This window comes from Ammodytes marinus (genome assembly GCF_949987685.1).
Source record: "Ammodytes marinus genome assembly, chromosome: 19".
NCBI classification, from domain to species: Eukaryota; Metazoa; Chordata; class Actinopteri; order Uranoscopiformes; family Ammodytidae; genus Ammodytes; species Ammodytes marinus.
The window spans coordinates 24,955,781-24,968,280 of record NC_137223.1 but is presented as its reverse complement, the minus strand read 5'-3'; the positions used below and the strand labels follow the sequence as shown (position 1 = coordinate 24,968,280).

At 39.4% G+C, this 12,500-nt stretch overlaps 2 protein-coding genes across 2 annotated transcripts in view; one reads left to right on the top strand and one right to left on the bottom strand.

The window, feature by feature from the left end:
* ndufaf7 (NADH:ubiquinone oxidoreductase complex assembly factor 7) overlaps positions 1-3,363 on the top strand; it is a 10,929-nt gene extending 7,566 nt beyond the window's left edge. Inside the window, exons 10-11 of the mRNA XM_080048047.1 lie at positions 1,146-1,319; positions 2,318-3,363. Coding sequence (XP_079904173.1) covers positions 1,146-1,319; positions 2,318-2,542 — 399 coding nt within the window. The 3' untranslated portion in view covers positions 2,543-3,363. The remainder of the gene's footprint in view (positions 1-1,145; positions 1,320-2,317) is intronic.
* Positions 3,364-6,003: 2,640 nt separating this feature from the next.
* Positions 6,004-12,500, bottom strand: part of LOC307266122 (serine/threonine-protein kinase D3-like) — a gene marked incomplete at its 5' end in the record, with an annotated part of 50,758 nt that continues 44,261 nt past the window's right edge. Inside the window, 4 exons of the mRNA XM_080048045.1 lie at positions 6,004-8,928; positions 9,918-10,003; positions 11,197-11,464; positions 12,302-12,400. Of these exons, the coding sequence (XP_079904171.1) occupies positions 8,755-8,928; positions 9,918-10,003; positions 11,197-11,464; positions 12,302-12,400 (627 nt within the window). The 3' untranslated portion in view covers positions 6,004-8,754. The remainder of the gene's footprint in view (positions 8,929-9,917; positions 10,004-11,196; positions 11,465-12,301; positions 12,401-12,500) is intronic.

Here is a 12,500-nt window from a genome sequence, read left to right as displayed (position 1 = left end):
GAGATTTTTTGTGTTGAAAACAGCAAGATAAACTTTAACTTTTACACATTTTGACCCCTGGAACAGTGTCCCTTACTGTACAGGTCTCTCATACTCCCTGTCTTTGTGAGGACACATTTAGATGTTTTGTTAAATGAGGCGTTTACAGACGGTGGGGATTCGGGACATTCTGTTCTGTCCAGTTGAAGGAAACAGATGTAGGAAACAGTGAGGCAGGCGGGGAGGAAACATGGCTCCAGTCCACGGAGACACTGATCTTCCACGACTGTTTTGTACATTTTTACACCATAATTTTTTTAAATAATGTTTATTTTTTGATTTTATTTTGTTTATTATACAGTTTGGGAGAGACAGAGATGAAATGTGTCAGAGAGGGGAATGACATGCAGAGAACGACCCGGGCTGGATTCTAACCCGGGTCTGCTGTGAAGAGGACTGAGACTCTAAGGGGGGGTCTAACCATTACACCCTTACATCATACTTCTAATAAATTGAACTTACTCTGAATCACTTCACCTTTTCCTTGAAAAATGTATTTTAAAGATGGAAATGTTCCACATAAAATACATTAAATCTGCAATCTTTTCTCATTTGAAAACATATCCAGTGTTAATACACAGCCTAGGCTCTGCAAACAGGTGTGTAAACAAAGGGGATCCACCATAGATAGCAACATTTATTTTTATAAAAAATGTTATGGACAGGTAGTGAGGATCATGAGGAGATCTTTTTTTAAAGATATTCTTGGGGCATTTTTATGATTTATTGATAGTGTAGAGACAGAGTTGAAATGGGGCAGAGAGGGGAGTGACATGCAGAGAACGACCGCGGGCTGGAATCGAACCCGGGTCTGCTGCTGGCCGAGGCCCATGGGGGGGGGGGGGGGGGGGGGACCTACCAACTGAGCTAAGGGCGCCCCTTGATATTCACTGATTTTGATAAAAAGTGATTTTGACAACAAACATTCTCAAGAATCACTGACTCGTGACTCCAGCTTTAGTCCCATTTGAGAATTAAATGTTGTACTGCTGCATGTGAAGTGACCATCAGATTGTTGTCTGATGGTCACTTCACAATCTGGACATCAAACAACATCAAAACATTCCCATCTGACTCTCACCTTTCCTTCCCCTCCCCTCCCTCAGGGCTTCAAAGGCCACGCGCTGCATGAGGTGCTGTCCAGCCCCGGCTCAGCTGACCTGACGGCGGACGTGGACTTCAGTTTCCTGCGGCGGGCGGCGGGAGCAGAGGTGTCCTGTCTGGGACCTGTCACTCAGAGGAGCTTCCTCAAGAACATGGGCATAGACTCACGCATGCAGGTCAGAGTCACACTAAGGCCTTGTTGGAAAAGCCCTACTAACATCCTACTCATACTAATGTCCTACTCATACTAAAAGCCCTACTAACGTCCTACTCATACTAAAGCCCAACTAACGTCCTACTCGTACTAAAACCCGACTAACGTCCTACTCATACTAAAAGCCCTATTAACGTCCTACTCATACTAAAGCCCAACTAACGTCCTACTCATACTAAAAGCCCTACTAACGTCCTACTCATACTAAAGCCCTACTAACGTCCTACTCATACTAAACCCCTACTAACGTCCTACTCATACTAAAACCCGACTAACGTCCTACTCATACTAAAAGCCCTACTAACGTCCTACTCATACTAATATCCTACTAATGTCCTACTCATACTAAAAGCCCTACTAACGTCCTACTCATACTAAAAGCCCTACTATTGTCCTACTCATACTAAAAGCCCTACTAACGTCCTACTCATACTAAAAGCCCTACTAACGTCCTACTCATACTAAAAGCCCTACTAACGTCCTACTCATACTAAAAGCCCTACTAACGTCCTACTCATACTAAAAGCCCTACTAACGTCCTACTCATACTAAAAGCCCTACTAACGTCCTACTCATACTAAAAGCCCTACTAACGTCCTACTCATACTAATATCCTACTAATGTCCTACTCATACTAAAGCCCTACTAACGTCCTACTCATACTAAAAGCCCTACTAACAGCCCTACTAACGTCCTACTCATACTAAAAGCCCTACTAACGTCCTACTCATACTAGAATAGGTTACTTTTCCTACTCAATGCATTGTGTCTTTTCACGACACAAACGTTTTTTTTTGTATTCTTTATTGCCTCTGTATACTTCAGTGTAAACGGTCCGACGAAATTCGCATAGACAATCGATTGTTAAGTAGTTTTCCTCAATTCTGAAAAAAGGAAAACCATTATCTTTAAAAAAAAAAACTCTGAATTTGACACTGTTAATTCATTCATTCTCTTCAGGTGTTGCTTAGGAACTGCACTGATGAGTCGACCAGGAAGCAGTTGATCAGCAGCTACGACATGCTAACCAACCCGGCTCAGATGGGCGAACGCTTCCACTTCTTCAGCCTGCTGCATCCCAGCCGTCTGGCCAAGCCTTCGCCACCGCAGGGGTTAAAACTAGAGAAGAAGAGAGAGCCCGCACCGCTGCCTGTAGCCGGATTCACTGAGCTAACCTTCACATGAGGAATACTTGTTGTCAACATCACTTTTTTTTGTTGTCAAAATCAGTGAATATCTCCTCACATTGCTCTGAAAAAACACTGAACGAAAAATCCAGTGTTAATACACAGCCTAGGCTCTGTAAACGGGCATGTTACTAGCTACAATGGGCCCCCTTTTCTTTACATACACTTTGTTTAAATAACAATTTACAGAGCCTTGGCTGTGTATTAACACTGGATTTCTTTTCAGCACACACCCAGTACTGGGTATATTTTTGACAACAAGCGTTCTCCAGAATCACTCACTCTACGAGGACAAGGAGAATTCTTTCATCAAGTCTATAAAACAACATGAACTTTTCTGATAAAGATCTGGAGCTGGGACATAACCGGATATTTCACAAGATATTTTGAAGATATTTTGTGTCTTTACTAATGTACTGTAATTCAGAAGATGTTTACAGGACAATTTTGAGATTCAAAGTGAACATCCAACCTTTATTTCTACAGGTAAATCCCATTGAGTCCGAAGACTCTTTTGCAAGGGAGACCTGTTCCCATGTACACGTTACCATTCACACACACATTCATACACCGATAGCAGGCTAACTATCGACATTCACACGAGGCAAGGTGGGTGAAGTGTCTTGCCCAAGGACACAACAACCATGACACAGGTGGCAGGGCGGGGATCGAACCTCCAACCCTTTGATCATCAGCCGACCCGCTCTACCACCTGAGCCACAGTCGCTCCTTTTGAGAGAATATGTTCTTCTGTTATATCCAACATCAAGGACTAAAAAGGAACACAAGACAGTCAATTGTGAAATAATAATTATCTGAAAAGGCAAGAAAATAAAAGTATTGGTGCATTTTTATGACATTTATTTTAACATATCCGTTTGTCTGTTTGCGTCTGTATATTTCTATTATACAATACAACCATCTTTTACAGCACTTTTTTTTTTTAAATTTTTTACTCTGAACCAAAAATCTAAATTTCTTAAACCTGCAGTGTGTAGAATTTTGGGTTTTATTTCCTAGCAGATTTTGTGGAAAATAATTATAATATCCATAAGTACGTTTAATTTAGTGCATAATAGCTGAATTTTTTTTTTAGAATTATTATTTTTTTCCTTAGAAAGGGACTCATATATGTCCATATTTCTCCATACTTTGGACCAAGGCCTTGTCACCGCCATTTTGGAAGTGTCATAGTTGGAATGTCATCAGGTGCATTGTTTGAAATTTAGAATTGTTCTTGTCCTTGAAGGCCACTGTAGCTTCTGTTATTATTCTAAAGGGGTGGAGTTACCCAGGGAGCGTTGCATTCTAGAACTTTCTAGAACTTACTTGATGATGTCATATTACACACTGCACCTTTAAGCACTTACATCAACTAAATGGATTCACTTTTCTCCTCTCTGTGGCACTAATACTCTTCCATAGACACTTGATACAGAGGCTGCATTCCAACCCCCATACTATCTACTATTAAGTATGGTAGAAAAAAAGATTTAGGATGTCCTGATTCTTGTGGTCAGATTTAGTATGCCTAAAAATACTTCGATGCGTACTAGATCCGTCCGAGATTTTTAGTTTTGAAATCAGCATGCTATAGCCTATCGACGGAGCCTCTGTATGAAAACAAACGGGGATGCGACAGATATAAAAGCAAGAGGCAAGATCAAGGCGCAATCTCATGCTGGATCAAATAAAGTATGTCCTAATTGTAGCATACTGCATCCTAACTAGATTATTTTTATGGTCAGATGTAGTATGTAGAATAGAAAAAAGAAAAGAGTATGCGATTTGGAACGTGTGTGTCACCACTAAAGGTCAAAGAGGTCACTAGTATCTTTCTCTCCCTTTACCTTGCTGTCACTGTCCACATCTTGAAGCGGTTATTAGCTGACATCACTGCTGTGTGTTGGCCATTCGCTGTGTGTGTGTGTGTGTGTGTGTGTGTGTGTGTGTGTGAGCATGAGTGTGTCTGTGTGTGTGTGTGTGTGTGTGTGTGTGTGAGAGCATGAGTGTGTCTCTGTGTGTGTGTGTGTGTGTGTGTTTGCGTGCGTGTGTGTGTGTGAGTGTGTGAGAGTGCCTGTGCGTGTGTGTGTGTGTAGGGGAGAGCGGGGTGTGTAGCGCCAAAACAAGCATTCCGTCAGTGGAGCGAGGAAATCGGGTTTTACCATCTCTCAATTTTCGATCGCCCCATGTCTCAAGGGTTTCTCAACTTGAAACTGTGTGTCTTCTGAATCTCCCAATCTACAGTGAGCCTCCTTTGTTTACTTACCCTTTGTTTACATACCAGTTTTTTTATTAACCTTTATTTTTCAAGGAATATACTCATTGAGATTCAAAATCTCTTTTTCAAGAGAGTCCTGGCCAAGAAGGAGGCAGCATAAAAACATAAAAGATTCACATTAAAAAAACAAAATTTCACACTTAAAACAAGACACAAAACACAATAAAAAATAAAAATAAAATAAAAAGTCACAAAGCATCAATCTCATTGGCAGTAAGTCAGTGTTCAGTAACTGGGCATGTACAGTTTGCGGTTAAATAGTCCTTAATCCTGCTTTTGTAATTGTTCATGGTGATAAAGGATTCAAGTTTAAGGTGTTCCTGTAGCTTGCACCATGATGAGGGGGCAACAGATTTAAAGGCACTTTCACCAAACGCAGTGCGAGTCCGAGTTTACAGAGTCTAGGCTGTGTATTAATGCCAGCTTTTTTTTATCAGCTCACACACAGTACAGACAGGTAGCGGATCGCGAGGACATATTCACTGATTTTGACAAAAAATGTATTTTGACAACAAGCGTTCTCCAGAATCACTGACTACACCTTTAAGTGAGTTTCTTCCGCCCAAAGTTACAGCCTGTGTTCTACCATGGGAACTCTTTACGGAAAGAACGATTTTAGTTACTGCCACAAATAGTCACTGGAAATATTTGGTTTAAAAGCAGCATTAAAGCTGGGGTATGTGATTTCTGATTGGTCAAAGTTAACATGAGCTGTACACTTTGACCAATCAGAGTGAGGCTCCGATTCTCTGTTCTTATTGGCTGTTGGGACTGTCCATTCACTTTGGCACGACTTTGTTGGTGTAGAGCGTGTCAGGGAGGGACCATAGGCGAGGGACCAAAGAGAACAAGTGGAGCGGTTGAGGTATTTGAATTCTAATCTCTATCCCAACTGCCATTCTTTTCTCCCCAAATCCTCCATCCCAGCTTTAACAAACACTTCATCTTACCTTCTAGTTTGTTTTTTCATCCCCTAGAACTAAAAAAAATTATTAATGTGAATTCAAGCAAGGATCAACATACACAGTAAATACATTTTATCAATGGTGTTGACAAAGGATCCCATTCATAAGGAAATCAGTTGAATTAGTTTAAAAAAAAACTAGGCAGTAAAAATTAGATTTTCCCATCAGAGTAAACTGTTCATCTTTAATATTAAAATTCATCATCAACAGGTCATAGAAACATTTCTTGCAAAAAACATATAAAAAGTGTAACATTCTAATTCTCAGGTTGGAAGTCGGTTCAGAGCATAAAACAAACGCTGCACAGTTCCGTCAGTTTCAGTTCATTCGGTCGTTTGTATTTTCTCAGGCAGCGTTTCACCATATATTATAAACTGTAGCAAACAGTTTATGGTCCCCGGTTTAAGCTTTTCACAGAAAGACTAAGAAAGACAATAGCAGTTCCAGTGGTCATCCAAACAGCTCAGAAAAACATTGTCAATGAAAATTAAATGGATTAATTTTTTCTGGAGAAATGTCTTATGCAGCAGCCTGGCCCTGGTGTCACTCTTTTAAAAGCTAGTAAGTTTTAAATATAACATTTATAAGCATTTATGAAGAAATCAGTCATCTCATCTGACTGTAGTTTTTATCCATTTAAAAAAAAAATGTGAAAAAGTGAGAGATTTATTGACATGCGTAATGTCAATGTTGAGCATTTAAAAAAAAGTTACCATTACCAAACCTACCTGTGCTGGTAGGGTGAGAAGGCAAAAAAAGTTAAAGGTGCTACAAGGAACTTTTAAATATTTCTGAAACAGTCTAATAAACGAGACCATCAGTGCAAAGAAAGCTATTTTTTATATAGTTTTTCGTAATGCCTTAGTCATGGGTATACGCTCACCCAGGAACAACAGCTGGCGTAGTAAAAACACTACCACTTTTGTCCAAAGGGGGCGCTAGAATAAACACAAACTGAAAGTTCCTCGGAGCACCTTTAAAGCAAAGTTAATCTCCAGTTTTCATCCATGTTATAATGTTGTTTTCCTCTGAGTTTAGTTTACGTTTGAAGATCAACAACTGAAAATGTATCAGTTTAATTCTCCCCTTTTAAAAGAGTTTTCCAACAGTGCAAAAAAAAACTCCCAAACAAGTAACAACAGGAAGAAATAACATGGGGGCACAGTGGCACCCTCCATAGAGTCTCAGTCCTCTTCACAGCAGACCCGGGTTAGAATCCAGCCCGGGTCGTTCTCTGCATGTCATTCCCCTCTCTGTCTGTCTGTCTGTCTGTCTGTCTGTCTGTCTGTCTGTCTGTCTGTCTGTCTGTCTGTCCTTTTCACAGCAGACCCGGGTTAGAATCCAGCCCGGGTCGTTCTCTGCATGTCATTCCCCCTCTCTGACACATTTCATCTCTGTCTCTCCAAAATCTGTCTAATTAAGGGAAAAATACCAACAACAAAAAAAAATCTTGATGACATCTTCATGAGATCTGAAAAGTTAAATTTTTTGAATTTCAATTAAATTCAATTTGAGCTCAAAATAGTATGAAAATTTGGTATGTTTTTTTTTCCGAGCCCTTCATTGGCTTCAGTGTCAGAGCAAGGCAGCTTTTGAATGTTGGAATGCGGTGGTTAACAGTCTGTGTTTTAGGGCTTGTATTTCGGAATAAGTAGTAACGAAAATTTCACATTAACTTAAAATGACTTGAGGGTTCCAGGCACCCCACTGTAGACATTCCCCTCTCTGACCCATTTCATCTCTGTCTCTCCACTCCGTCAATAAAGCATGAGAAACCCCCAAAATGTATCCAAAAAAACTAAACTTTAAAAAGAAAATTTCAGGACACCTCGCTGTATTAACAGTCTTTCTCCAGTAGGGGTCCTTATCCATGTCCTCCAGGTTAGGGCTCAAGTGTCCAAATGTTTGGGGCAGTTCAACACACACCCTCTCATTCCCCTCTCTGCCCCATTTCATCTCTGTCTCTCCGCACTATCAATAAAGCTTGAAAAATGCAAAAAAATTATATATAAACATTCTAGAAGGCAGCCCATTGTAGTAACAGTTTTTCTCCACTAGGTGTCCTTGTCCATGTCCTCCAGGTTAAGGCTCAAGTGTCCAAGTGTTTGGGGCAGTGCAGCAGACCCTCTCTCCTTACCCTGTTATCCCCTCTCTGCCCAAATTCATCTCTGCATCTCCGCACTGTCTAATAAAGCACGAAAAAAACCCATAGAGTCTCAGTCCTCTTCACAGCAGACCCGGGTTAGAATCCAGCCCGGGTCGTTCTCTGCACGTCATTCCCCTCTCTGACACATTTCATCTCTGTCTCTACAAAACTGTCTAGTAAAGCATGAAAGAAATGCCAAAAAATTATCTTAATTTTTTTTTTCAGCCGACTGTAGTAACACTATCTCACCACTAGGGGTCCTCGTCCATATCTTCCAGGTTGGGGTGCTTTGGGGCAGTGCAGCAGACCCCTCTCCTTCCCCTGTTTTCCCCTCTCTGCCCCATTTCATCTCTGTCTCTCCAAATCTGTCTAATAAAAACAAAAATGCCGAATTACATTTAATTTTTGACTGTAGTAACGGTCTTTCTCCACTAGGGGTCCTCGTCCATATCTTCCAGGTTAGGACTCAAGTGTCCAAGTTTTTGGGGCAGTGCAGCAGACCCCTCTCCTAAAAAACCATAGAGTCTCTGCATGTCATTCCCCTCTCTGCCCCATTTCAACTCTGTCTCTTCAAACTGTCTACTTAAAACAAAAACGCCCAAATTACATTTCTTTTTTAATTGTGTAGTAACCATTTCTCTCCACTAGGGGTCTCGTCCATATCTTCCAGGTTAGGGCTCAAGTGTCCAAATGTTTAGGGCAGTTAAGCACACCCCCTCTCATTCCCCTCTCTGCCCCATTTCATCTCTGTTTCTCCAAACTGTCTAATAAAAAGCCAAAAAAAAAATCCAAAAGACTGCAGTAACCATGTCTCTCCACTAGGGGTCCTCGTCCATATCTTCGAGGTTGGGGCTCATGATGAAGTGTTTGGGGCAGGTCAGGCCCCTCTCGTCAGCGTACTCCTCCCAGCGCGCGTCATCACTCTCGTGGGTGATGTAACGCTCGCCCAGCCGCGTCTCAAACTCACGCAGATCCAGCCACGTCTGGAAGTCCTGAAAAACAAACACAACAGTATAAAGGCCTTGGCACACTGGGCGCGACGCGAATAAACGCAACGTAAAAGCGAATGTTTTGAAATGTGAATTTTGTCGCGTCTCACTGTAAGAAGCGACGTCCCAGAAAAATCAAACTCAGTTCGAAAAAAAAAAAAAAACGCAAATTCGTGATGCGAAATGACGGCGCTGGTGTGGAAGCTTGTATTGACTCTGTATACGTTTGTTAATTAACGGATTAATCGCACAAATAAAACGCGCCCGGTGTGCAAAGGCCTTAGCACGAAAACAACACTGTTAAAGCTGTAAATATGTTTGTTTTTTTAAGTTATTTTTCAATTATTTTTCACTGGCATTTTGTTAAAGCCTAGATCTTTCACAAATAAAGAAATGCTTAAACTTTAGGTAACCACATTATCGTAAATTTGCGTTGACTTTGCGTGGCAGGGCCGGACACCTCCGACAATCAGTAGGTGATGTTATGTTTTTTTTAGTCTCGTAAAATCGTCTGGCCTTAATAAACCTGCAGTGTGTAGAATTTTGGGTTTATTTCCTAGCAGATTTTGTAGAAAGTAATTATAATATCCACAAGTACATTTAATTTAGTGCATAATAGCTGAATTTTTTTTTTTAATTATTATTTTTTCCCTAAGAAAGGGTCTCATATATGTCCATATTTCTGCATATTTTGGACCAAGGTCTAGTGCCGCCATCTTGAAAGTGTCATAGTTGGAATGTCATCAGGTGCATTGTTTAAAATTCAGAATTGTTCTTGTCCTTGAAGGCCACTGTAGCTTCTGTTATTATTCGAAAGGGTTGGGGTTACCCAGGGAGCGTTGCATTCTAGAACTTTGTAGAACTTTCTTGATGATGTCATATTACACACTGCACCTTTTTAAAACATATAAAAAAAAAAAAAGTAAGATAAGGTTCATGAGTGTTTTTTTAGTGTGCATTTAGTAATAAAGGTATAAAATCAGTGTATGTACCTGCAGGAATGGATGGCTGAGTGACTTGTCCACACTGTAGCGTTTCCTCATCTTCACCTGCAGAAGGTTGTTGATCAGGTCTTGAGCTGTGAGGAGAAACAACACGGAAATACTGCTTTAAATATATTTCTACAGAAACATTTCTATTGCTCTGCTGCAGGATTACATAATTATTAAGGTTATTAGGTTCATCTTAATGGGAAATGAAATGAATTGCTCAGTAACAAACACTCGCTGTCAACATAATACAGCATTTAAAATGGCAAAATACAGCAATATGTATTTATTTGTTCATTTATTTAGCAGGGACAATGCACAGCTCATTAACAGTACCAGAGTTATATTAGTTATTAGATCATTTTCATCTGTAGTCCCTGGCTTAAATGTGTTTCAACTTTATTGTCAATATTTCAACTTTTTTTCTTAAAGTGGATACTAAAGAAAATTGTCCTCTTTAAAAGTTCCTCGTAGCACATTTTTTTTTTTAAACCCACACCCATCCCTTACCATGAACTGATATCTCCTTCCAGGGGTTGGGTAGATATTAAGTTAGACATGTTTTGGGATATTTATGAACATTTGTTTAAATTTCATGTTAAAAAATGTCATCTCTGTCTCTCTAAAACTGTCTAATAAAAGCAAAATAAAAATGCCAAAAAGACCCTCTTATCCCTAACCATGCACTATATAAAAATAGGATTCTTTGCACTGATGGTCTCGTTTGCTTTTACATGGAATTTATGATCATCGGAGGAAAAATTAGACTGTTTCAGAAATATTTAAAAGTTCCTCGTAGCAAATTTATTTTAGGAACTCTGGTTTTATATCCATGTTAAAAAAAGTTATTTCTGTCTCTCCAAAACTGTCTAATAAAAGCCCCAAAAAAAATTGAAAAAACTGATATCTCCTTCCAGGGATTTGGCAGATACATTTATGATCATCAGAGGAAAAATTAGACTGTTTCATAAATATTCAAAAGTTCCTCGTTGCACTTTTTAAATATTTCTTTTTTATTGAGTTGAAAACAAATATATTTACCTGCAGCCATGGGAAATAATAATAATAATAATAATAATAATAATAATAATAATAATAATAATAATAATAATAATAATAATAATAATAATAATAATAATAATAATAATAATAACAATAATAATAATAATAATCAAAAGCAAATAAAAATATCGTAAAAAAAAAAAAGTAATTTCTGTCTCTCCAAAAACTGTCTAATAAAAGCCAAAAAAAATGCCCCAAAAAACCCCCACCCATCCCTTACCATGCACTGATATCTCCTTCCAGGGGTTGGGCGGATACATAAAGGCAGCGTTCTGTATCTGGTCGTTGATGTCCTCGTCCTCGTTGAAGGGAAACGTCCCGCTCAGGCTGACGTATATAATCACCCCGACCGACCACATGTCCAGCGAGCGGTTATACCCTTTACTACGCAGCACCTCTGGGGCCAGGTACGCAGGTGTGCCCACCACCGAGCGACGAAACGACTTCTCACCGATTATACGGGCGAAACCGAAGTCACACAGCTTCACCTAGGGGCAGAGGAGAGAGATTTTGTATTAGATTTGATTTTTTGATAAAAAAAAATTTAAATACACATACACACACAACTGAAAAAGTGAAATGTTCAGCGTCTGTGGGAGGATAGAGAGACATTTGTTATTAAATGTTTAGATTTTCTTTATTATTATTTTTTTTAAAGGACACATACACACAACTGAAAAAGTGAACAAACAAAAACAAAAGACAAAATAAAATAAACAACGAGCTGTTTTTGTGAAAAATGAAAAATTATTGAGTAATTTTCAATATCGAGACAAAACTCTTAACTAATGTATGCTGTATGCTAGGCTAATGTTAGCCTTCTGCTGTAGGCTAACCATAGGCTAACCCTCACGTATACTCCATCCTCGCCAGGTCGGACGGGAAAAAACACCTCAATATTGAAAATTACTCAATCAATTTTCACAAAAACAGCTCGTATAGACAGACAAGAGTCGTGGCTTTAAAGAAAGTAACGTTTTTTTGTTAAATGGATGTTCGATTAAGTTTTAATTAAGTTTGTTTGCAGAAGACAGGTCTCCTTCAATACAAAGTGAATGGATCGGTGTTCAACGGTTTCCCCCACGATGGGCGTGGCCTATTTCATGCACTGTCTCTATGTCAAAGGCATTAAGAAAAACTATATAAAAATAGCTTTCTTTGCACTGATGGTCTCGTTTGCTGTTACATGTAATTTATGATCATCAGAGGAAAAATTTGACTGTTTCAGAAATATTTAAAAGTTCCTCATGGCACCTTTAAATACAACATTATGAATCCCAATGTTGAGCATACAGTAAAACAATGATTTTAATATGTGTTCTAACCTGAGGGAAGGGTCCACCTGAGGCAAGCAGAACGTTCTCTGGCTTCAGATCACAGTGAACGATGTTCTTGAAGTGAAGATGTCTCAGAGCTACGAGGATCTGTAGAACACAAGGACAGCTAAAAGTCAAAATTATTTCTATAGCACATTTAAAAACAACATCAGGTGACCAAAGTGCTGTACAAGATACAATACAAAAC